General features: G+C 34.3%; 1 protein-coding gene and 5 long non-coding RNA genes across 7 annotated transcripts; 2 read left to right on the top strand and 4 right to left on the bottom strand.

Moving 5' to 3' along the window:
* Nucleotides 1-679: 679 nt before the first annotated feature.
* LOC146907828 (uncharacterized) lies at nt 680-5,259 on the bottom strand. 2 transcript variants are annotated; one of them, XR_015018878.1, is made up of 7 exons: nt 4,856-5,259; nt 4,657-4,719; nt 3,493-4,574; nt 1,373-3,417; nt 1,159-1,215; nt 930-1,065; nt 680-808 (listed from the first exon to the last, which is right to left on the bottom strand). It is a non-coding gene; the product is annotated as an uncharacterized LOC146907828 (long non-coding RNA). The 2 variants fall into 2 exon arrangements; XR_015018877.1 differs by having other exon boundaries at nt 1,373-4,574.
* A 669-nt stretch (nt 5,260-5,928) lies between these two features.
* On the bottom strand, nt 5,929-9,216 carry LOC146907827 (uncharacterized). Its single transcript, XR_015018985.1, has 3 exons — nt 8,825-9,216; nt 7,467-7,662; nt 5,929-6,805 (listed from the first exon to the last, which is right to left on the bottom strand). It is a non-coding gene; the product is annotated as an uncharacterized LOC146907827 (long non-coding RNA).
* A 5,646-nt stretch (nt 9,217-14,862) lies between these two features.
* Nucleotides 14,863-16,863, bottom strand: LOC146907826 (uncharacterized). The gene is made up of 3 exons (XR_015018984.1): nt 16,528-16,863; nt 16,148-16,319; nt 14,863-15,054 (listed from the first exon to the last, which is right to left on the bottom strand). It is a non-coding gene; the product is annotated as an uncharacterized LOC146907826 (long non-coding RNA).
* A 3,459-nt stretch (nt 16,864-20,322) lies between these two features.
* LOC146907825 (uncharacterized) lies at nt 20,323-21,611 on the top strand. Its single transcript, XR_015019421.1, has 2 exons — nt 20,323-20,636; nt 20,901-21,611. It is a non-coding gene; the product is annotated as an uncharacterized LOC146907825 (long non-coding RNA).
* A 395-nt stretch (nt 21,612-22,006) lies between these two features.
* LOC146907824 (uncharacterized) lies at nt 22,007-23,349 on the bottom strand. The gene is made up of 4 exons (XR_015019918.1): nt 22,924-23,349; nt 22,673-22,759; nt 22,456-22,569; nt 22,007-22,366 (listed from the first exon to the last, which is right to left on the bottom strand). It is a non-coding gene; the product is annotated as an uncharacterized LOC146907824 (long non-coding RNA).
* A 458-nt stretch (nt 23,350-23,807) lies between these two features.
* On the top strand, nt 23,808-25,531 carry LOC146907823 (uncharacterized). Its single transcript, XM_085729169.1, has 3 exons — nt 23,808-24,449; nt 24,545-25,183; nt 25,300-25,531. Exons 1-3 carry the CDS (start codon nt 23,808-23,810, stop codon nt 25,444-25,446), a joined length of 1,428 nt encoding a protein of 475 aa, XP_085585295.1. The 3' UTR covers nt 25,447-25,531.
* The last annotated feature ends 967 nt before the right edge of the window (nt 25,532-26,498 follow it).

Raw genomic sequence — 26,498 nt, 5'->3', positions numbered from 1 at the left:
TTAAATATTAATTAAATATTTTTTTATGTCATATCTTATTAATAAGTTAATTCAAGTGTTAATTTTGCTAAACCCCACAAATTCAATCAACTAACTTACTAGCTATCAACTATCTTTTCAGCTATACGCTGTAAACTCATCCTCTATTATTTAATAAATAGCGTCTTACCCTCTTGACTATATAGTAGTTACTTCCGCTCATTTTTTCAAATAAGTTTTGAATAAAATAAAAATATCATAAATTCATTCAAATTGATAGTACATTAATATAATACAAATTTTCTAAAAAAAAAAATTGAAGGTAAAACAAAAAAGAATTAATTTATGAACAATCCCGCAACAATATTCATGTTAGTAGGATCAAGGCCAAATTACTCCAGGGGTCTTTTAAGTTTATGTTTGTAACAAATTTGTCCTTTATGTTGATTTTGTTCAACAAAAGTCCTTTAAATTTACAAACATTAGATCGTCTATCCGTGCTGCCGCACGGGTCATATATAGTAAAAAAGATAACTTGAAGAAATATAAAATACCGCAGATGTTATTTGAGAAAACAACACAGTTAAGTTAATGTGAGTTTGATAAAAGTATGCCGACTACGCCGCCGACTACGCCAAGGTATTGGATACACAGCTTTTACATAATATATACATTAAGCAAATACAATATAACTCAATACTGCCTTTCACAATGAAGCATAACATAATGCATTAACAATGTCATTATATAGACTTGGAATACATGTATTGAAGGATGGGTCCTGAAACAACATTGACATCAAAATATGCTCACTTAGCTCCCCATCAACCTGTTTTCATATTCAAAAGAATAAACAGTTTGAGAAGCAATGTTATTTTTGTTAGCAGGTATAATTAAACATGTCAATTTTTCAACATGAAATATAATATGCCTATTAAATTCGAACATACCAGCAAACATTGTGCCTTTCAAGTTACCTAAGAGTTTAGCAGGCTTAAAACATCATCAGTGCTTCTCCAATGTCACCTGGTTGCATCTGTACGAATCGTACAATGGCTTATAACATCACATATAGACTGAATTCAACTGCACAAATACAGGACCCAACCAAATGAATCATTCACAACACAGTACGACTATACTATATAAATTTCTGTTGAATCTCAGTTTAGCATTTACCTATCTCCATTTACCGTTATTTCAATTTTTCCAGAATTGTATACAAACTGAGTTCACCTGCATAAATACGGGAACAACGAAATGAATCATTCACATCACAGTACGACTATACCATTTAAAATTCTGTTTTGAATCTTCAAGTTACGTTTTTTACTATACCAATTAAGATACGAAAGTTAATATTATGGTAAAGTTAAGACAATAATGAACCAACCTTTAAAGCAGATGCAACCTTCCAACTGTTTCTTGCCATGATGAAAGAATTCATGTGCGAGATTTCCAACCTTGAAGAACGCTATCTATTAGACTACATGTGTTACAGGCTGCACGTGACAATTTTTTCACAACATTCACATACTTTTAAACCATGTCTTGGTCTTGGAGGAATTGTTTGAAAATATTCAGGAGCGAAAGAAGCAAACCTGGAAAAAATAGATGTTATGAGTGGAAGAAGAAAACGGCAACCACCCTAGGTGAAAACAAATTAAAGAAAATGAAAACACAACCAACAATGAATTGAATTGAAGAAGAAAATGAGAGGTGGAAAAAATTTATCACTAAATGCATCCTAAGTTAAATAGTCTTTGGGATAGATATCAACATTAGCATAAACATCCTCCTGACGGTGCACCAGTAGCTGCCAGACACTACGCTAAGCTGATATGCTCCAGAAATTCTGCATTATGCAGAAAAATCTGCTATAAACAAAAACTATCCAATGCCTCAATAGTATATGTCCTTTGCTACACCAATACCCAAAATGCTGGAAAAAAACGTAAAATACCTTAAACATTTCGCGCACACAACTTAGCAAAACAGTTGCGTACGAATTTACATTAGGCCGCAATTCGTACAGTAGTAAAACAGAACAGCAATAACATTATACTTAATAAAAACAGAACAACAATTAATCACCCTAAAGATATAAGCAATTAAAATGGTTGGTTGTTACAAAGAACTATCAACTTACTTTCATCCCTTACTATTAGTGCTAACTTACATTAATTCCATTGACAACAACCACTACATAGTCCTCCAAACTATCCACCATGGGGATAAATTAATCCTCCAAAGCATGTACTACAAAAATAAATTAATCTACCAGGGGAATAAGTTACTCAAGAATTGTTAAAAAAATTAATATTTTAAATACATTGTGAACTTTGAAGATTATTATGACCTCTACCATTGTTAGACATCTTTAAACACAAAATTATCTAACACAAATATTTCGTTTATGATGAAGAGTTAGCAAGAATTGTGATCAAGAGAGTGGCAGTAGGATGCTCTATATAGAGCCTATTTTAGAAACTTATGACATGATGGGGTTGATATTCTATGTGAGTAGCCAATCATTATACAATCTAACTAAGAAGCACCATTTCAATAATTTGAGAAAATCAAGTAACAAACATTCAGATCAATCAACGGACCAAACAATCATACATGATACAAAACTTCATATAATCATATCAATTTGTAGAATTAAAAGAAAGTGTGAGGGAAAATGAACAAAAACAGAGAGATATATGAATATAACTTTTAGTGTGTGATCTACTATTTGGTGTAAGTGCTTCCATTCCATACCATCAACCAATTAAAAGTATAATTCAAAATAAGGTTATTTCAATCACATGGAGGAATTTCGTAAATTTAATCAAAAGAAACAAATCTTTCCATTGGCTAATAAATACCAAAACAAAACCAGAGATTATTGAAGCAAAACAGATAAGGCAACATTAGTCATTTGTGGATTCATCAATTATCTTCAGTTACATAGAGAGAAAGCAAGTTTAATATAACAAACTGCATTACTATAGTTGGTTGTGGGTGTATATATGAAAGTTCAAGGCTTCAAGCAATTTACAAAAACTACATTTGGTTGTGGTGCACCTTCATTCTTCTCATAAAAAACTACATTTATATTCAATCCTTAAAAATATAATACAACTATTAAATCTAAAAAAATGTAATTAGTTGCTCGATTATTTAAATCACTAATTTCAGATGATCTTGAACCTGTGTTAGCAGCAAATGAAGACTATAGCACAGTTTTCCTGAACCTATTGAAGTTCATGCCTTTAAATGATCAGCAAATGGTCTCTATGTGCTTATTGAGTTTGTGGAAATCAATGAATGAATGTTGCTGGAATAATATTCTAGAGGATGTTTCACATGTCATCTATCGGGCCACATCGGTTTTGCAAGATTGTATTTGGGTAAACTTTAGGAATGCACATAATTCTACATACCAGAATTCTGCACAACAAAATTATGCAGACCATAATTATGTAAATCACATGAACAATGCAGAAGAGTCTCAATGGCACATACCTGGTATAGGCTATTTAAAATTTTACATAGACTGTTCTTTTTTCCAGCAGCAGCAGAAGAGTCACACAACAAATAAATATAAAGCAAGAGTCGCACAACAAAGAAAAGAGAAAGAAAAAAAACTTCCCCTTAATCTTCCTTTCTTCAAATCGAACCCCAGAAGCATCTTAGAGTCGTAGCTTGTTCAAAATTCGAAACCAAAAATAAAAACGTTAGGAAAATCACCATTGATAGCTTATGTAAAAGAAACCTTCTAAACCTTGGGTTTAGCTTTGAATACTACAAAAATTGAATAAAATAAACATGCATTTGCTTACTCATATGAAAGATTCATATAATTCTGATATCATCCCTAATATTGATACAAACTGATCAATTTTCAATCGACTGGAGGATAATGCTGAATTTTTGCTGCAATTGCAAACCTTAATAGCTTTGGAATAGAATATGCGGTGTTGTAAAAATGTTTAGTCCTTTTGGAAAAGTCTTTCATAAGAAGCTAGTCGATCCAAAGCAAGCAAGATTTTAGGAAAATGTATTCAACATGATCCAATTGCTTCAGCAAATTGAAAGCGTTTTACTTGATAGCCGGAGTGAAAACAGTCATTAAAGATTTAAGATTGAGTTAAGAGCTAAAAAAACCACCAACAACATCCATTTGCAGAAACAAACCACAAATCCACAACATCTATATAGTCTAAAAATTTAAAACATTCAATGAACAATGTAATGCTCGATTGTTCTAACAATTTTTTGACATCTAGCAAATAAATTTTCAATGGCTCAGATTAAAAGTTTAAAATAATATTTTTAAAATTAAAAATTAAATAACATAAAACACGTTGCAGTTTTCATTCCAAAAAAAAAAAAAGTTGTCACCTTGATCCACCGCTCCGCGGATTTGAAGGCACACAGTTCCTACACTCCACTGTAGTGCCGCCATACCATTATATTTCTCCTTCCAGATTAATTTCTGAGTTACAGGTTCTTTATGAGCATAATCACGATACAACCCATTTCTGATGGTCGTTCTTCTCTTCGGTGACGCGATTTCAAGACGGCTAGGTAGGACGATTTCAATTCTGTGTCACGAATGGAAGATATTTTCATTACAAATTTATGATTTAAAAGAAACACGAATTTAAAATTCAATAAAAAGAAAACCTAATTGGAAGGGTGATTGTAAGAATAATGCCTCTCTGCAAATTCCTGATCTTCTTCAGCAGCCTTAAAAAGGAACCTTTTCCATATCAAAACTCAATGCAACGTTGAGAAGAAATTGTAGAAAAATAGTGTGGAAGGATGAAGGAGAAGAAAAAGAGAAAATAGGATGGAAAAGTACTTCATGAAAAAACATACGTACAAAGATGTCGGAATGCCGCGACGGCGAAAATAGAGAAGGCGGCGAGGGAGAGAAGGCGGAGAGAAGGCGGAGAGAAGAAAGAGTGTATCAATGAGAGAAGTGAAATAAAGGATGAATATAAGAGTTCTTCCTGCTAGCTGAGTAAGTTTCTGGAGATTGACAGGAGAAGGTTTGGAAACGATGACATTTTGGGGAATGAAGAGTGCATATGGGGTTCAAAGAGAGTAGATGGGAAGGAAAGGTGGATTGGGAAATTGAGAAGTGGAAAAAATTACAGTAGAGAAGGATGAAGAATTTGTTTTTTGGAGAAGAAGATGAAGAAGGAAGGATGAATGTTTGAGAGGGAGAGGGTTTGATGGAAAAGTGCAGTTCTAGACATGTTACCAATACCCATGCTTTCTTTTTCCAATGTTAGAAGACGGTGGAGTGCTTTGTTGGGAATATGCCGGTAATTAATGCTTATGGGTTGGAGGAAGATTTGAAATTTTAATTTGAAATACGGGGGCCATTTTTTTTAGGTTTAAGGTTGGAATTAAGGAAATTATCATTTGAATTAAGCAACATAGATTAATCTAATGGCTGAAACGATTTGGAGCCATAAAATTAGGATTAGGGTTAGGGAATTAGGGTAAGCATGTTTGCTAGGATTAGATATAACTAGAACTTTTACCCGTGCTACCGCTCGGGTCATAAACAATGGAGAAACTAATATATTGCAATATGATCCATTACATAGATAAGAAAACACTTAGAAGCTAATATTTTTTAACGATTAATCTTTCTCGTTTTATTTGTTTGGTTCTATTTATAAGAGGTAAACAATTACTTTTTTGTCAATTTATGAGGTAAACAAAATAAATCTTTTCCCAAATTTCACAAAGGGCCAAGTCTAATTTTTACAATAAATTTATTTTCTCATGTCAATTACTCTCAGTCAATTCTTCAATATGTAATGACAATGGAACCTCTACTGTAACTATCACATTCATCAATTTATAACAACAATGGAGAGCTTGCAATAGTGTCATTTGAGATGGCAAAATCAATTAGTCAGGCACACATAAGAGAGGGTATTGAAAACAAAAATCCTTAAGCTTTATTCCTCATGCTGTTTTTGATATTCTAGGTCATTCCTTTTTGCGGCAATAGTAGAGAGGCTGAACTATGGCTACAATGCCTCCATTAAACAAATATCACCTAAGTTTCTTCCTTATGATGTAATACAATGTGATGCAATTACCTATACAACTTATCCAAAAAAGACCATTTAGCTTTTCCATTTTTTGGCATCACTCTTTGGAAAATTTGGCAGGGTAGAAATCATGTGGTTTTTCAAAAAAAGCAATTTGATCCGATGCTGATAGCCTTGGCGGCTGCTGAATTCACAGGTGAATTTATCAGTGCGAACAAAATTGAAAGGGCAGCAACCCCTGCTGCACAACCTGTCAAAAATTGGTGTCCTCCACCAGTTGGCATGCTAAACTGAATGTTGATGCAGGGGTGTTCAAGGATGGCAGTTTGGGATGTGGAATGGTGGCCAGAGATAATGAAGGGAATGTGAAGTTTGCTGCTACAAAGCTTGAGAAGTGTCAGATGTCTCCTACCATGGCTGAAGCGGTTGCGTTGCGATGGTGCTTGCAGTGGATTCTGGACTCAAATCAGAATGGGAACTTCTTGGTGGAAACAGATGCGGAGGTCATTGTGAAATGCATGCAAGGTGTTGTCATCCTATCTGCTATTGAAAATATTATTCTTGACTGCAATGTTATTTTGTCAAACCTTTGTAACTGTAGTGTTAGTTTCATTCAAAGATGTAAGAATAGTGTTGCTCATAGCCTTGTAGGAGTAGCAAAACAATTTGGATCTTGTTCTTGGGTGGGATATGTCCCTGAACCTGCAGCTGCGGCTGTTTGTATCGACCTTCTTTCTTTGAATTGAATGAATGTTTGACTGTAAAAAAAAAAGTATCTAATAAGTTGGAATATTTGATAATAAAATATGATATATAATTTATATAGGATGTTTACACATTCTGGAAAATCTCTTTGTATACTACATTTTTCGTTGTATTGATGCAATCACCATTTTCATCAGTTAACAATAATATGTTGCATGTTTTTTTATCGCAAAACAATATGTCAGACAATCTCGTGAGTCACTATTGGATAAAAAAAATTACATAACACGTTTGAATAACGTAGAAAACAAATGCATGGGTGCAACTTGCTATATAGCAGTCGCAAAAATAGGCATGACCTCTATATAGCAGCAGCACCTCAAGTTAGATAGATAATAATGACATTGAGACCAGTAGACAGTACCCAAGGCCTTAAGTAAATACATTGGAAATTGTCAATATAGCTCCAATTAGATGTTGTGCAGTGTGAAGGAAAGAAGAATTTTACAGATAATTACATGCAATCATGTAAGTCTAATAGTCAACGATGCATAAAACTATCAAGAACTAATCTTTACGGATTGAGCACAGAGATGCAAATCAACTTTAATGGCATATAAAATCAAAAAGAAAAATTAAACAATTTTTAACTTTTCTAAAACACGACTAAATTCTGAAAACATGCTTTCACATTGATCAAACAAAGTGGTGTACCTAAATCATGTACCAAACACAACGCCACGTAGCTTTTGAGAAAACGCGCCGAAGCCATCATTTCTATGATTGTGATTAAGCAGAGTTGAAAATCCAATACATACTTCTCAGGGTGAAGTTTTCAGAATGGTGTATTTTCAACATTTATGAATTTGCCATCAGTTTTTGTTGAGTCACCCTACTCTATCAAACGATTCTGCCATTGGAACATAAGGTATTCTATTAACAGAAACACAACCAATCATGCCAAGTTATAGTAACGCATAAGGTAACACAGCTAATTACCTCAATTGGTACATTATCAAATAAAATCAATGAGATGAACTGCATTTCAATGAGAGTGATTAAGAAGAGGAGTGTTTGAGAGAGATTAGATGAAGAATGATTTTGAGAGAAGAGCAGCGATGAAGAAGAGAAGAGGAGTGTTTACTATCATAGAGAGATTATTGGTATATCATGTCAATGTACAAATTTAAATCAAAGAGAAAATAATATAGGATGCAATGTTTACTATCATTCCAATCATTCCAAGAATAAGAAGAAAAAGAGGGGAAAGACAACCTTATTGTTGTCTTAATAAATGTTATGTCAGTTTTAGCTAGCAGTATCTACCTCATAGGCAATTACTTTTACACATAGAAAGTCACCAAATTGACAAAACAAATGGATATAGCATGAACATTAGTATTAATAATAAAGGTTATCATTAGAACACATGTCCAAGTGTTTGAAACTTAGATCAGCTGCATTCATTTCGCAACTCTAAAACGACACCATTTTTTTATCTAAACTCTTAAAGAACCCTAAAAAGACACCATTTTAGTAGTGATTAGTAATTCACAAAGATCTGAAATTTATTGCAAAGAAAACACTTTACTCTCATTATGTAGGGAAAGGGTGTTAAGATTAGTATTCAGTGCAAATGAGGGAATGAATGGTATGAATAAAACATTAGTGAGAGGATAGCAAACTAAATACGTTTGTGATCCATTCAATGGATGTGGAACAACTACATATCATGCTTATAAGAAGCATACATTATCCTTCACAGACTTGACAACAAAAGTATACTCCATTTCTCATGGAGTATAAGAATAAAAATTATAGGTAAAGAATCAGTCAAAAGAGTAAATTCTAGTCACTTTATCAACATAACAAAGCAAAAGTTATTAACAATACGAAATAAACCTGATGATCACAGAGTTAATAATGAATATAAACTTGCTAGTGTACTGTCCTATATGCTAAAAATCCAAATAACTTATTCAGATGATGACTCATAAGAGAATAATTGTGCTAAAAATTTCAATAGCGATCATGTAATGCAAAAATCACATAAAAACTACTAATAATTTTACCTTCCAAATCATCCTCTTTAAGTACCTATCTTAGACCATATTTTGTAACAGAGAAGCCTGTTATCTACCCCACCAGCAGGTCTCAAACTCAGCAATGTTTGATCGCTTTGCTCCAACAAAACTGTATATCCAAAGCCACACAATCAAATTTAAGGCTTGCAATCTTATCTTACTGTAGCAATAATAATAACATGTAAGTTTTGAAATTGTACGCAATAAGCATTTGCGAATTATCAAATCTCTTGTATCAGCCAACAATCTAATGGAAAACTCAACAATAAGAACACAAACTTTAGAAGAAGAAATCCAACTATTCTATTTTCTTTGATAGAAAATTAGATAAGAAAGGAACAAATAGAGGTGGAAAAAGAAATTTTTCCAGAAGAAGAAATTTCCCCTAAAACACAACAAAAGTCGAACATTACTTGCGCTTTCCTTTTCCTCTTTCAGACAGCATGAAGTTCACAGACTCACCGGTGATCGAACTTCCAGTGCCGGAACCACACTATCTCTCCACCAAAACAACCTCTCCATGCACATCGGAACCTCCATAGGTCCTAGCTCCCTCGTCCTCGTTAAATTCATCGACCGCTGGATCCACACTCCACCCAACACCACCAACCCCTACACTCACCTCCTCAACTTCCAATCCAAAAGCGCCATCGAACTCAGATGCGGTTGCGGCGTCGTCGGCATGGGTCTCAACCTTCTGGGACTCATCGAGATCATCCTCACCAATGTCTCTCCCGTTATGCCCGTACTGAAGAAGAGTCTCAAAGAAAATAAACCGTTCTGAAGAAGAATCTGAAATACTCGAATTTGTATTGAAATAATAATGATCAGATTAATGTTGTGAATCCTCCGTTTGACACAACACCATAAAGGAGGAAGAAGAAATTTTACCAGAAGAAATTTCGTAAATCAAAGCCTCACCATCATGAATGAGTACACGAAGGAGAGGGACGTGAGATCGGAATTAAGAAAAGGAATGATTAAGTGATGAAAGTTTTGGTTGATTGAGAGAGAGAGAGAGAGAGAGGGAGAGAGAGACAAAGAGAGAGATAGAAGTCATGGGAAAGTATGTGCATTGGAATAGTAAAAATATCACACTGATTTTTAGCGTATCGGTGAACAATTAGAGTTCCAATGGGGAAAATTCACATTTGAATTGATGGTTGTGATGTGTGCAAGCCAACATTAAGATATGATCAATGGTTGATATGATAATTGTGCCTAATGATAGAGATCTAATGGTCATGATTGTTTGGCGCCTAAAAATCTTAGAAATAGGGTTTTAAGTGATAATTGGAGTGTTAACTAGGATTAGGAATAAGTTAGAAGGATACTTAGAAGCTGAAAAACCCTCAAAGAAAGCAAAAGCTACTTCTGACAAGCTCAAGATTGGTGGATCTGCAAAACCATCAATTGAAGAATTTGCTACTTCTTTGGTTGCTCCTGATCAACCAACTATACCAAAGAAGAAGAGAAAGCCAGCAGTAAGGAGGATCAAGGATTTTCCTCATGTTATTAAAAAAGCAGAAACTGCTACTGCTGCATCTGGTGTTGTTGAAGCTGTTGGAATAGTTTTGGAGATTGCTTCTGAACTACAAGAGACTGTGATGTCAGAAGCTTCACAACTTCTGATGGGTCCCGCTACTGCAAAAGTGGATCAGAAGAGAACAGTTGAGTGTTCAGAAGCTTTTACAACAGGTAATGTCTCTTCTCACACAGAACCTATAGTACATGAGATATCCAGCAACTCTTCTTCCACCTCTTTAGAAACCACATCATCATCTTCTGACTCGGATGATGATAAAACCCTAGGTCATCGTTATCCAAAACTATTACAAAGACATCCAACATCAACCAAAACGCACACAAACCCCTCTCAGACTAGCTCCTATGAGCCTGCTGGTCATATAATTGATCAAAAGTTAGAAGAATATTCTGAGAGAAGAAACCAATACATTGATAGAATTCTCCGCCGTCACCCTCAACCTCTAAACATCCAACCCCATGTTTTATCTTGGTTTTTCGGGTGTCAAACATTGATTAAGTTTGAACCTTTTTAACCTTTGATATCTAATTTTTTCTTGGGAAGGGAAAAATAAGAAAAACCCTTGAGAATCGAGGTCCGGGAGTTGTTTTCGCTACGGGAAGGTGTTAGGCACCCATAACGACTATAGTATCCTATAGGAACCGTCTTTACTTTCTACGCGTGCGCTTTATTTTTAAATGCTATTTGAAGAATGATATTTACACCTAAGAGTTTACTAAGTCAAGAATTGGAGGGAGAAGAAGGCGTTTGAATTTTTATTTTATTTGAATTGAAGGAATATTGGTTCCTTGCCTACGTACCCTTTTAAGGGATCAAATCCACCGTAGTTCTCTTCCAAAAGGTTTTTGTTTTTGTTGATTGATTTTAAGTTTGAAAATGGAATTTTGAAGAACGAGAGGGAGAGGCCTCAAGGGCATAAGATTGTGAAAAATGTGCGGTGGAATTAGTTATTTTGCAAAGAAAAAGTCTAAGTATGATTAGAATTCATTAAGATTTTGTTTAAGAAAATAAAGGGAAAATCAATGGGATTTTGATCCCAAAGTTTATTTAGAAAATGATTTGAGTGATGTTGTTCATATTTTTTGGAATAGAGAATTTTTCTAAGTATCGCGATTCCTAAACATACATCTAAGGCATACATTCCCTAAGCACACATCTAAAGTATCCATGTGATATGTGTGCATGTGTCGGTGCTTGTGTCGGTGTACATCATTAGAGTCCATTGTCCTTTACATATGCCCTAGTTTACATTCTATGGTCTTGCAAGAAATTAAAAGCATAAGGTAAAGTACAAGAATTCCTAGGTTTTACATTCTAACTTTTGCATGAATTTTAAAGTGTAAGAAAATAAAGACCAAGAATATAAGATGGAGGATGAGATGCTTATGGAATGCATGAAACATGAAGTAAAGTGGTTAGTAGCATAAGGCATAATAGAATGGAAATTATAAGCAAAAGAACCACTAAAAACTTGACAAAAAGTGATAAGATCCTTAACCTAAAAGTGGTAAAGATATGCCTAAAGTTTATCATAACATCAAAACAAGTATATGACCTATAATTCTCACACCATGACAATCTTCTAAAGGCTTTATTACAATCAATAATGTGAGGATTATAAGAACACATTCAAGTCAAGAATTATGATATGTTTAGACATATTTGGCACTTTATCTTCACAAACAAACATTAAGTTGCCTTGTAAAGCAAGTAATTAACCACACATATTCACATACAACAAGAAGCATATCCAAACAGTGACAAATCAATCCCCAATCCCCACATCCCAACTCACAAGCATACACTAAAAATTGGAATCAAGATTATGCATATTTTCACAAGTTCTTAACCTAAAATTCAAGAAACAAAGCAACACACAACATATTATTTTTTTTTGTCCATTTTTATATGTCAAAATATCCTAAGTAACAAGTTTTAAATGTCAAAAATTAATCACACAAAAATTCACACAAGTTTTAGAAATTTCTAACACAATTTTAGCAAAAAAAAAACTAACATGAATTGAATTAACAAAGCACAAAAATATTTCCACACAATCTAGTCAAGATTCAATATGCAAGCAGCATCAAAATTCAATCAAAATAACAAGAAAGACACTCACAATTTTTTTGGAATTTTTTCATGCAATTTTAAGCCAACAGTGGTGTAAACATCAATTAACAGTGTTAACATAGCAAGAAAATAGGTAAAAACGAAACCCAGTACAGAAACCAGGCCCAAGCCCACACACATATGGATCTTGGAAATAGATTTTGAGAAATTAGGGTTTACCAGGAGTTTAATCGGAGAAGATGAGTTGCAGAACGTCGAAACACCTTTCGTCGCCTTCTTCGTCTTCTCTGGTAAGTGCTTTCACTGGAGATGAACCAATTATTTCCTTCTCTTTCTTCACCGGTGTGATTCTGCTTCGTTTTCACTTCGATCCTTTTCTTCTCTTCCTCAGTTTCTTTCTTGTGATCGCATTCGTGCTTGAATTGCAAGAGAAAGGTTCGGTGATGAAGATTCTCGTAGAGAATCACTGAGAACCTTCGCAATCTTGATCGAATTTGGTAAGAGTTTGTTGAATTGGAACGGTTTCAGTTTGGGTTTTCTGGAGATTTGTGTGCAATTTGCGTGTTTGATGATGAATTTGGTGAATTGCTGCGAAATCAGTGATCAATTTGGGTGAATTTGACTTTGATTGTGATGATTCTGGGATTTTGTTGGATTAGGGTTTGGTGATGATGATTCGGTTATGGATGTTCTTGATGAACTTCAACGTGTTCATCATCTTTCTGTGTTCTTGATCTGTTTTTGGTGGAGAGAGAAATTGTGAAAGTGTTTGTGATGAGTTGTAACAGAATGAATGGGTCTTGTGATGACTTGGCCTTTTATAGGCTGACACTTGTGCACTCTTGAACCAATGGCTTGCTGCCACGTGGATCTGGACTGTAACTAACTCTTTGGACTGATCTGCAATTGATTAAAACTTGGGGACCAAACTGCAATTATGGAAAAAGGACTTAAAAACAAAAATTTGAGACTTAAAGGACTAGAATGCAATTATTAGAAATTTTAGGATTAAAATGAAAATTAAAAGTAAAATTGAATTAAAATTGGTAAATGGAAAATAACGTAAAGTGAAACGATTAAAAAAAACAAAATGGACTAAAACGAACCCACTACAGAAATGAGGTACTTCAAAGTAATCCCTCTCCGTCAAAATTTCGTGTGAAATGACCAAAATGCCCCTAGGGACTAAAATGACTCGAAATGACTCAAATGTAATTTTAAAATGGTTTTTTAACATGGAATTGAAACAAAGGCTTGTACAACAAATTAAAAAGACTCAGAGACAATTTTAAGAGATCAAACAGAGTTTTGACACTGGAAATGACTAAAATGCCCTTGAGGACTAAACTGACTCAAAATGTCTCAGATGCAATTTTTTAAAAGGGATTTTGACATGAATTAAATCAAGGACTTATGCAAACAACTTGAAATGACTCAAAGACAATTTTCAGGGATTAAAATGAAGTTGGACACATGAAATGACTAAAATACCCCTTTGTTATGAATTTTGCAAATAATATTGAAATGAAGTGCAGAGAAACATGCAATTGATCAGAGACAACTTCAAAATGACTTGACATGTAAGAAAAACATTTGGATGGTTTTAAATGTAAGAAGACATAGACAAACTCACAGTTTGAAAAGATTTTTGAGGCAAAATTGGAAGATAAAGCAGGGTAAAATATCAGTGTAAAACAATAGCAAATTGGCAATCTTTCAAGAGTAATAGACATATATCAAAGATGGAAAAATATTCTGAGCAAGTATTTTTAGGTCCAAAATTAGGGTATAACACCCCACAACATGATTGTACCTGATAATGTTGAGTCAAACTCACAAACAGCTTCTGAAATGGCTCTTGAAGCATCTGCTTCTGAAAAAGTCGTTTTAGAAAGCCCCTAACAACAACAACCAGAACCACAAAAGACTCCATCACCACAACAACAACAACCTGAACCACAAAAGACCCCTTCTCCACCACATCAATCACCATTTGTTCCTGAATCTGTTCCTGAACACATTGTTCTTGAACAAACTGTTCCTACACCTGAACCAGTTGCTCCTGAACAACATGTTCTTGAGCCAACCCAATCATCCACCATTCCTTTACCGGTTGAAATTGTCAAGATCACCCATTACAATGATGCATATGATATGAATTTTGATTCTGAGGATGATCAAGATGATCATTCCTGTGATATGATCATTGACAATGATTCTGACCAACCCTCAACCAGCCAACCTCTAACTACAAATGGCCAACCAACAACAAACCTAGCCATTGTACCCATGGCCCCTCCAAAACCTTCTAAACAACCTTCACCACCCACCATTTTCCTAGAACTTTTACCCGTGCTACCGCCCGGGTCATAAACAATGGAGAAAACAGGAACTTTTACCCGTGTACCTATATCATGTACAAACACAACGCCACACAACTTTTGAGAAAACAGGAACCATCATTTCTATGATTGTGATTAAGCAGAACTGAAAATCCAATACATACTTCTCAGGGTGGGAATTTTCAGCATGGTGTATTGTCAACATTTATGAATTTGCCGTCAGTTTTTGTTGAGTCACCATACTCTATCAAACGATTCTGCCATTGGAACATAAGGTATTCTATTAACAGAAACAAAACCAATCATGCCAAGTTATAGTAACGCATAAGGTAACACAGCTAATTACCTCAATTGGTACATTATCAAATAAAATCATTGAGATGAACTGCAGTTTAATGAGAGTGATTAAGAAGAGGAGTGTTTGAGAGAGTTTATATGAAGAATGATTTTGAGAGAAGAGCAGCGATGAAGAAGAGAAGAGGAATGTTTACTATCATAGAGAGACTATTGGTATATCATGTCAATGTACAAATTTAAATCAAAGAGAAAATAATATAGGATGCAATGTTTACTATCATTCCAAGAATAAGAAGAAAAAGAGGGGAAAGACAGCCTTATTCTTGTCTTAATAAATGTTTCTGTCAGTATTAGCTAGCAGTATCTACCTCATAATCAATTACTTTTACACATAGAAAGTCACCAAATTGACAAAACAAATGGATATAGCATGAACATTAGTATTAATAATAAAGGTTATTATTAGAACACATGTCCATTTTTTTGAAAGACACCATTTTAGTAGTGATTATTAATTCACAAAGAAAGAATAGCCTAGCCTCTGAAAGTTATTGGCAAAGAAAACACTTTACTCTCATTATGTAGGGAAAGGATGTTAAGATTAGTATTCGGTGAAAATGTGAGAATGAATGGTATGAATAAAACATCAGTGAAAGGAAAGCAAACTAAATACGTTTGTGATCCATTCAATGGAAATGGAACAGCTACATATCATGCTTATAAGAAGCATACATTATCCTTCACAGACTTGACAACAAAAGTATACTCCATTTCTCATGGAGTATAAGAATAAAAATTATAGGTAAAGAATCAGTCAAAAGAGTAAATTCTAGTCACTTTATCAACATAACAAAGAAAAATTTATTAACAATACGAAATAAATCTGATGATCACAGAGTTAATAACGAATATAAACTTGCTAGTGTACTGTCCTATATGCTAAAAATCCAAATAACTTATTCAGATGATGACTCATAAGAGAATAATTGTGCTAAAAATTTCAAAAGCGATCATGTAATCCAAAAATCACATAGAAACTACTAATAATTTTACCTTCCAAATCATCCTCTTTAAGTACCTATATTAGACCATATTTTGCAACAGAGAAGCCTGTTTTCTACCCCACCAGCAGGTCTCAAACTCAGCAATGTTTGATCGCTTAGCTCCAACAAAAGTGTATATCCAAAGCCACTCAATCAAATTTAGGGCTTGCAATCTTATCTTACTGTAGCAATAATAAGAACATGTAAGTTTTGAAATTGTACGTAATAAGCATTTGTGAATTATCAAATCTCTTGTATCAGCCAACAATCTAATGGAAAACTCAACAATAAGAACACAAACTTTAGAAGAAGAAATCCAACTATTATATTTTTCTTCGATAGAAAATTAGATAAGAAAGGAACAAATAGAGGTGGAAGAAGAAATTTTACCAGAAGAAGAGATTTCCACTAAAAGCAATTATCAAAAGTTCTTGACACAACAAAAGTCGAACATTACTTGCGCTTTCCTTTTCCTCTTTCAGACAGTATGAAGTTCACAGACTCACCGTTGATCGAACTTCCCGTGCCGGAACCACACTATCTCTCCACCAAAACAACCTCTCCATGCACGTCGGAACCTCCATCTGGCCTAGCTCCCTCGTCCTCGTCAAATTCTTCGACCGCTGGATCCACACTCCACCCAACACCACCAACCCCTACACTCACCTCCTCAACTTCCAATCCAAAAGCGCCATCAAACTCAGATGCGGTTGCGGAGTCGTCGGCATGGGTCTCATCCTTCTGGGACTCATCGAGATCATCCTCACCAATATCTCTCCTGTTATGCCCGTACTGAAGAAGAGTCTCAAAGTAAATAAACCGTTTTGAAGAAGAATCTGAAATACTCGAATTTGTATTGAAATAATAATGATCAGATTAATGTTGTGAATCCTCCGTTTGACACAACACCATAAAGGAGGAAGAAGAAACTTTACCAGAAGAAATTTCGTAAATCAAAGCCTCACCATCATGAATGAGTACACGAAGGAGAGGGACATGAGATCGGAATTAAGAAAAGGAATGATTAAGTGATGAAAGTTTTGGTTGATTGAGAGCGAGAGAGAGAGAGAGAGAGAAAGAGAGAGAGAGAGAGAGAGAGAGAGAGAGATAGAAGTCATGGGAATGTATGTGCAATGGAATAGTAAAAATATCACACTGATTTTTAGTGTATCGGTGAACAATTAGAGTTCCAATGGGGAAAATTCACATTTGAATTGATGGTTGTGATGTGTGCAAGCCAACATTAAGATATGATCAATGGCTGATATGATAATTGTGCCTAATGATAGAGATCTAATGGTCATGATTGTTTGGCGCCTAAAAATCTTAGAAATAGGGTTTTAAGTGATAATTGGAGTGTTAACTAGGATTAGGAATAAGTTAGAAGGATACTTAGAAGCTGAAAAACCCTCAAAGAAAGCAAAAGCTACTTCTGACAAGCTCAAGATTGGTGGATCTGCAAAACCATCAATTGAAGAAGTTGCTACTTCTTTGGTTGCTCCTGATCAACCAACTATACCAAAGAAGAAGAGGAAGCCAGCAGTAAGGAGGGTCATGGATATCTTCCATTGTTACTTTTATGGAGAAGTGAATTATGGTTTATACCGATCGCATAGAATAATTGATAAGTTATGTAGATTTCCAAGGCTATTCTCTGATTTACAGTTCCCTTATTAGAACATCAAAGGCCACTTTTATAAATTAAAAAACCTTGAGTGGTTCCGATTGTATGTTAGTTTTACACCATTCTGAACTTATGTAACATGTACCATATTATGTTTATTATCAACGTTAAATGATTATGTCACGTCGGTGTCATGTACGTTTCACAACTTTCATTACACAACACATCATAAACAGCAAAATTTTTTCTTTGAGGGTTTTGTCAGAAGTAGATGGGAAGGAAAGGTGGATTGGGAAATTGAGAAGGAGAAAAAATTACAGTAGAGAAGGATGAAGAATTTGTTTTTTGGAGAAGAAGATGAAGAAGGAAGGATGAATGTTTGAGAGGGAGAGGGTTTGATGGAAAAGTGCAGTTCTAGACATGTTACCAATACCCATGCTTTCTTTTTCCAATGTTAGAAGACGGTGGAGTGCTTTGTTGGGAATATGCCGGTAATTAATGCTTATGGGTTTGAGGAAGATTTGAAATTTGAATTTGAAATACGGGGGCCATTTTTTTCGGTTTAAGGTTGGAATTAGGGAAATTATCATTTGAATTAAGCAACATAGATTAATCTAATGGCTGAAACGATTTGGAGCCAAAAAATTAGGATTAGGGTTAGGGAATTAGGGTAAGCATGTTTGCTAGGATTAGATATAAAGGATGTGCAAGGTTATCCTTATGTTAAAGTGACATTACAAGAATGATGAGTTGTTTGTTAAGTGTGTGACATGGCATGAAACAAGTCATTTGATGTCATTTTGACAGTCCTAGGTGTTATAATTTTTAATCAAACAAACACATAATTAGGGTTCCTCAAAAAATAGAAAAGGGGAAAATAGAAAGGGGTAAATCTGTGAACCGTCAATATCTAGCGTTACTTTAACATAAGGGTAACTTTGCACACACATTTGTAAACTTAAAAGACAGATATGAGACAAAAATAATTTAAAGAACGAATCTGTTACAAAAGTGAAACTTAAAAGATCCATAGTATAATTTAACCAAGATAAAATATAAAAACACATAAGCCTACAAATATGACTATTTTCAAATCTTATTGTTAATGAATGCTCACATTATTCATTTTTTATTGTCAGGTTTTATAGAAAAAAAATCTATTTAGTTGTCTACTACGTATACTTTTAACTATATATTGCAGAGAGATAAATTGGTTGTATGCGATAATAAATAGTTAAAAATACAATTTTGAATGAAAAAATTAAAATAATTTAATAAAAATATCAAAATTTATTGGTTTGTTTGGTTTGATGAGTAAAAAACATAATAGAACAAACCCATTTGGGTTGACCTAGTGGTATTGGATTGAAATCTGGGAGTGTGCTCCTCCTCAAGGTCTCAGATTTGATTCTCTCTGGTGCCAATTTGAAGGGGTTAGTTTAGCTTCTTAAAAAAAAAAAAAACTTAAAAGAACAAACTGCTAGTCAACTACGTAACTACTAGTTACATTTTAAGAATAATGGTTAAGCTGTTTTTTTACGTAATAAAAAATTGAAGCATTTTCAGCTTAGAAGTGAAAGATAGAGATCATGTCATACCACACGCTTAATAGTTTCGATATTTTTGGTTCATTGTACAAAACGATCGAAAAATGGAAGGAGATGTAAATCATCAAATTCATGCAGGAAAGTTGAAATGGAGGAGGGTAACTCAACTCGTTTGAACTAAATAAAAAGGAGTAGGAGTCCTAAAAAGGAGCGAGGAAAAACAAACCAAAAAAAAAAAGAACATTACAACATCAGTCCATTTAATTTTGGAAATTGGCTATAAGGGATTCTATCCTAAAAAATAATTTGAAAGTAATATTATTTTTTCAGATATATTTTTTTTTGTGGTGGCCGGGGTTTGAACTCGGACCTTGCATATATTAATGCGTTGTCCTTACCAACTGAGCTAAGCTCACGAGAACTTTTTCAGATATATTTAAATGCATAATACTTCATCTCATAGTATATTTTAATTTAGTATAAAAAGTTAATGATTCCACAAATAGTAGGTGTTTAATGTGAAAAGATAATTTTCAAACTTTTAATAAATAAATCTACATAATTTCTATATTTGGTATATTAACGTATGCCCTAAAGGCACATATTAGTATTTTCTAAACACAAAATAGTTTTATTTTTATATCATTTCACCATACTCAATGTTTATTTTCATATTAAACCATAGCAAAATATGCTAACATGTTCTCATGCACCCTTAGGACACATGATAAAGTACCAATTGATGAAAGTCATATATTAAAAGTCGTGTCAATTTATTTTTTAAAATTATTTTTTCTCGATATATATTTACTATTTTCAGAATCTTTGACATGTGACTTTTATCCTTTTCATATAAAATTAATTAATCTTTTAATTTGTGTGAAATGTAATGTGTTAAATGTAAAGAGGATGGGAGGGGATTGTCTCCGGTGGAAATTTCCTCCTGTTTTCTCCTGTGACATAATCCTAGCCATCCATTCTTTTTAATGACACTTTAACTCATCCTAGCCCTTCATTCATTTTGATTTTATTTTACAAGTTCATTCCCTTCCTCACGTTGTTTCGTTTCCTTCCCTTCCTGACGCCATTCCTTCACTCTCAATTTCAGAAACCCATCTCAACCCACTTTCCTCCCAAAACCATCTCAACAGCGGTGGCAGAATAGTAGTGACGGTGGTTGCACGGTGAAGACGTCTGGCGGCGAACCACATCGGCAGACTACAGCGACGGTTGTCCTTCATTCTCTATTTTCAATCTTCCTTCAAAATCCTTCTTTCCTTACGTTGTGCGGCGGCGGAGGCAGCGGCGCACCACAATGGTGGATTATAGTGAGTACGAATTTGAATTTTATTTCGGTTCCTATCATTTGAATAGATTACGGTGATTAGAGTAATTATAGTGATAATTTGAAAAAAAATCTTAATTTGATTACAGTGATTACAGAATATTAATTTTCAATTCAAATCATTGGTCTCATTATTTTTTGTTTGAATGGTACTGTTGGTTTCTGATGAGATTGGTGAATTGTTGAATTTGAGTGTTTGGATTTGTCCTTTAATGCTACTGTTTCCGTTGCCTTTGAGTTTGCCCAGGTTGAACAAATTGAAGGTTTTTTTTATGTCTACAACTCTAACTTAATTTGTGAAATACCTGAAAGAATTGGAGATATGGTTTATTTGGAGAAGTTGGTTATGTCACAAAATGGTTTATGTGGAGGAATTTCAAGTGGTTTGTTCATGTTGAAGAATATAAGCATACTTGTAGGGAAAATACAAGAAGATTTTAGAAAGCATCAAAGTGAACATGGTTGATTAGCTTGAATTAGATTGTTTGTACATCAATGTAAAAGAGGAAGAGGAAGATGGTACCCTATAGAGTGTCTGTTGCGGTAGGGCTGTCGTGGTCTGTTGTGCTTTCGAGGCTGAAGCTGTGGTATTTGGCGCGTGCGGGACTGTTTTGGCGCTGCTGTTACTGTTGTATATGACAGCATCAGTTTTTCTGTTTTGATAGCAGCAAGGTTTGTCTGCTGTTTGTTGATAGCAGCAAGGTTTGGCTACTGTTTTGGCTGCTGTTGGTTTCGGGTTTTCCGTTATATCGGTGACATCTGTTATTAGCTTGTATTAGATTGATGTACGTTTGTACATCAATGTAAAATTATAGTCCTAGTTGTAAAAGAGGAAGAGTTATTAGCTTGTATTAGGTTCTTTGTACATCAATGTAAAATTATAGTTATGGTTTTAACATATGATCTTCAAGATCTTGTACTTCGAAATTTCGATCAATGGAATCTAATTATTTGTATAGCTTGTACTTGTGATCAATGCAATATTTCTCTACTTGTGACAACTTAAAATAACACATAAAACCGCTACTATAGGTTTTGTTACGGGTATTGCACTGCTAGAATAATGCAGAAAAATAGCACATAAAGCTGCTAGAATAGTACAGAAAAACACCACATAAAACTGTTGTTACAACAACACATAAAACTGCTAGAATATGCAGAAAAACAGCACATAAAACTGCTGCTACAACACATAAAACTGCTAGAATAGTGCAGAAAAACAGAACATAAAATTGCTGCTACAACACATAAAACTGCTGCTACAAGGTATTCTGATTGCATACCTCTTATGATCAGTTGTGCACTGCTAGAATAGTGCAGAAAAACATATTTTACAGATGCGAAACCAACATGTATCGGCAATAAAAGACATAGAAATTCTGATCATGTTCAAATTAATAACTGAACCTGTCAAATTGTAAAAATATTATAGCCACCAAAGCTACTACAATTTTCACCCATTTCTCTCAAAACATACATAGACCAATCCACCAAAAAAAAGGCAAATACACACTAGTGGAGCATACAAACAGATCCAAATACACAATAGTTTGTTAAATTAGCCACTGGTATAAAACCACTGTAACAAAATCTCAGGTTTTGCGATCAAATATCCCGATCCCGTTGCGGTTGAGGAAGCCAATCTGACTTGTGATTTGAAACTTGGTGGAAGTCTCCACTTAACGATTGGAGATAAGTATCATTTTGTGGATCCTATATTATTGACAAAGTATAAACAACGGTTAAAAGGATTCTAAAACGACATAAATGTTAAAACACAATAATGAAAACAGAAAACTTACCATTAATAGTCTAGTAAAACTATGTGTATTCGAAATAAATTGAAGTGGATGTGAACTCGACACAACCGGTTGTGAAGTCGACACAACAAACATGTTATTTGGAACAGCATTATCCTATTTAACAGCAACACACAATGAAATTTAACTTGAGATGCTAAAACGCAGAGATTTACTAATTAAACGAATTAAAAAACATTTAAGTCGCAACTGAAATTACCTTCAGGCCATAGCCATGAATGTTTGGAACAAATAGAAGTGGTTGTGAACTTGACACGCTATTTAAGCTATTTGGAACAACATTTGCCTATGTAAAAGCAATACACAATTAAATTTAACTTGAGATGTTCAAACATAGAGATTTATTAATGGAACAAGTTAAAAACATAGAAGCCGCAACTGAACACAGAACACCAGAACACAAAACACACAATAGGAAGACGATGAATTTGAGAGAATGTTACTTGTTACCTTGAGACAACGTCGATTACTGGGACAGAGACAACGACAACGGTGACGGCGATGGCAATCGAGAAGCACTGCGGTAGTAATCAATGGAGCACGGCGACGTCGTTGTCAACCAAAGAGCACACAACGGCAGCAACAATAGTAGCACGTGACGGTGTCAACAGATAGCACACGACAACGGCGTCGATAAAGATGATGTTCAATGTTCATTGGGTCTGTGTTGATATGGAAGAAGATGAAGCAGTTTCTATTATTTCTACAGGAAGCCAGAACGTGAAAGTGAAAAGGGAGGGAGGGAAATGAAAATGACACATTAAAATGAATGAAGGGCTAGGATTAATTAAGATGTCATTAAAAGGAATGGACGGCTAAAATGATTTCACAGGAGAAAACAGGAGAAAATTTCCACTGGAGTGGATCCTCTCCCAAAGAGGATCGAGTGAGTACTATTTTTTCTTCTTCATAAGTTTACTTCACCGTCGTTGATAATCTTTACTATTTAATACTCCAATTCCCGTCCCGTTTCATTGGACAATCATACAGTTTAATATTTCGATTTTTACTAAACGGTTAATGTGATGTGATTAATAATATTCTCCTTCCCAAAAAATACTACTAGTATGAAATTTAGATTTTCCATTATTACAATCAATTCCAAGGACTTTTATTCATGTGTTCGAGAAGATGTAACGTTACAAATTCATTGGTATCAAACCTATTTTTGTTAAGAAGCATAACAATAACCAAACCTTTTATGTGGCCAATTACTCCAAAGCTTTTGCACTATCTGATGTGAGTAGTTTTATTCACATTCCAAAACTGTCCAAAACCTAAAACAAGTTGTGTTAATTATTTAATCTCTGTGTGATCTGCAGTTGTTCGTTACAATGGCAAGCAGTGCAACTCAATCAAGTGAACAAATTGACAAAATCACCTTGAAAGTTATGGTAGACAAAGTAAGGAAAAAAGTTGTGTATTCTGAGGCTGGGAAGGATTTTGTTGATGTTCTCTTCAGCTTCTTTACATTGCCATTAGGAACTATTGCAAGACTTGTGGGTAAGGAGTCAAATATGGAAGCAGTAAAATTTGGCAGCATTAGCTCACTCTATCAAAGTGTTTCAGATCTTGACCAACAATATATATGGTCACAGATATGCAACGAAATGCTACTGAAGCCAAGAAACTCCATGGCTTGTTATATCAAAAATATAAAACTTAACATTGACGACACAGAACGAGTGAAGTCATATTTTCTCTGTGAGAACAATAATTGCAAAGTTGAAAATAAGCGCTGTCTGAGTTTATACAGGAATCAAATATGTATTTGTGGAAAGCTATTGAACCGAGAAACTTGGCCAAATTTGTGGAATGAGAATGGCTTTGTTAAGGAAACTTTGACTTTTATTGTTTCTGATGATCTTAATGTGATGCCAAATGTTGTTGGAACAAGTTTATATCTCCTTCAGAAGTATGGAATCAATGACATAAATGCTATCGATAAACAAACTGTTAATATCAGCAAGAGAGGGGTATGTTTTCTGTATTTATATGTCATCTTTTCTGTTTATAGTTATTATTTAGTTTTCTCCGTCATTAATTCTCTAATAAATCTTGGTATGAATAGGTATTTGATATTCTCAAGCTGTTTTTGATATCAAAGACCCATTTGACTGACTTTATCTTTAAAAGGGAGCAATCTGTTGTTAATTTAGACCCAAGAAACGGATGGGAGTTTTGGATTGGAGATGTAAATAAACCATCTGAAGAAATGCTTGTGAAAGTATTAAGAATAAAATCAAATGCACAGATTTTGTTTGTTGAAGCAAAGGAAGATTTTGCTGACTTTGTCTTTAGTTTTCTCACCATTCCCTTGGGGAGAGTGTTGCATGTGCTTCAAGGGTTCTCTTTTTTAAGCTGTGTTGATAATCTATATAAGTGCATGACTGGGTTGAGTCCGGATAGATGTTTATTGTCAGAAAAAGTCAAAGATAAACTAACTAGTCCTTTTCTTGCCCGCCATCATGGAATTAGGAACCAGATATCACAGTTACTTGAGAACCCAGGTAAATCAGATTTTTTTAAATATGTTGATCCTAAATCCCCAATTTCAGGAGGATTTACTAGAGGACCAGTAACATTCATGGTGACAGACGACTTGGTCGTGACACCAATGTCATCTATTTCTATTGTTTCATTTTTAGAAAGAATGAAGGTCCCCCTTAATGACGTGGAAGAAAGGGTCATCAGGATTGGTCGGAAGGAGGTAAGGCACTGTGTTAAACTTCACTTTGGAGTTTGGAAACACTCACTGCATAGTTACATCTTAATATTACTTGTATATGATTCCCTATAACAAAATTTGATTGCATGATGATGCAGGGTCTCAGCATATTAAAAGCTTCATTGACGACAACTTCTGCTTTGACAAACGGCCTCAACCTTTGCATTATGGAACAACTCATGAATGAAAAAAGGTCTCAGTCTAACCATAAAAGAGTAAAGCTTGAAAGAACAGAAACAAATTAAAAGCTCCGGATGCTGCATAATGGAGTTCTATATTTGTTAGTAATTGATGACTTTTTGGACAGAGTTTGATCCAATTTGTTGTTTTGTTTTCAGTTAAGTATTCTGAAATCTGGCTGTGCTTTTATTTCTTATTAATACATAATGATTATGTTTTCAAGTATTATCATCGAGCTCATCAAAATTCTGGGATAGCGAAATTCAGTTAAAGATGTGAAAATGGTAGGTATACAACAAACAGAGGATGGTGTAGAGTTAGCAACTGTGAAATGATTTTCTTATACTGCTTTGACTGAAAAAGAATAAGCAAGAGACTGAAGCTTGATTTAACCAATAGGGTGATAATTACTTGATAAAGCGTGGTGTAGAGCAAGCTTGCAAATTTTTATTGTTTGAATTATGTTTTAGTTTCATTTAAGGGAACATTATGGTGATATGATTTTTTTTAGTTCTAATTTTCTAAGAAGAAACCTTATTATTGAGAATAATGAATAATTCATAATTTAGATAACCCCGCTTTTTATTAAGTAACAATTATAAAAGGTTCAAAGGTTCACTCATAATTTAAGTGTGTGAATGAAATGCTTGAGGTATTGTGGTTTTATGGCTGCAAATCAGAACGAGTACAGAGGGTATCTAATCATACATTATAGAAGGATGTCTCAGATTTTAAAGTCTCACAACTGACATAAACTAACAACTTACATTTATCTGTCAAAAAAAAAAAAAAAATTGATACCTATAATATATCTTTGATATGGGGCAAGCAAATTCATCCATACCCTTCAGTTACAAAACATTACATAAGCAGCATTCATAATGAGCATATACAATACACAATCAACACATGCGCCATGAATTAATGTTGAGACTATAACATGATCGTACTAGATTGCGATGCTCTCACTGTTCTTGGTTCTAACTCTAAGGAATACACCAAGACCGTTAGTCTACGCAGATGATGAGATCTAATAAGATTTTAGAAAGCTAAGACCTGAAGTACCACCAAAATAGTAGAATAAATCAAAGGTAACCAATTTACACGTTTGTCTAAG

Source organism: Medicago sativa, chromosome 7, assembly GCF_051527215.1.
Source record: "Medicago sativa cultivar Bolivia chromosome 7, Bolivia_mono, whole genome shotgun sequence".
Classification (NCBI taxonomy): Eukaryota; Viridiplantae; Streptophyta; class Magnoliopsida; order Fabales; family Fabaceae; genus Medicago; species Medicago sativa.
Note: the sequence above shows the minus strand (reverse complement) of the source record. Positions and strands in the feature narration are given on the sequence as shown.

Bases quoted from the DNA above. Each gene is read 5' to 3' on its own strand.
- LOC146907823 (XM_085729169.1), top strand. From the start codon at position 23,808: ATGGCAAGCAGTGCAACTCAATCAAGTGAACAAATTGACAAAATCACC. The intron at 24,450-24,544 runs GTATGTTTTCTG...TGGTATGAATAG, and splicing joins TTAATATCAGCAAGAGAGGG to GTATTTGATATTCTCAAGCT. The intron at 25,184-25,299 runs GTAAGGCACTGT...ATGATGATGCAG, and splicing joins TCAGGATTGGTCGGAAGGAG to GGTCTCAGCATATTAAAAGC.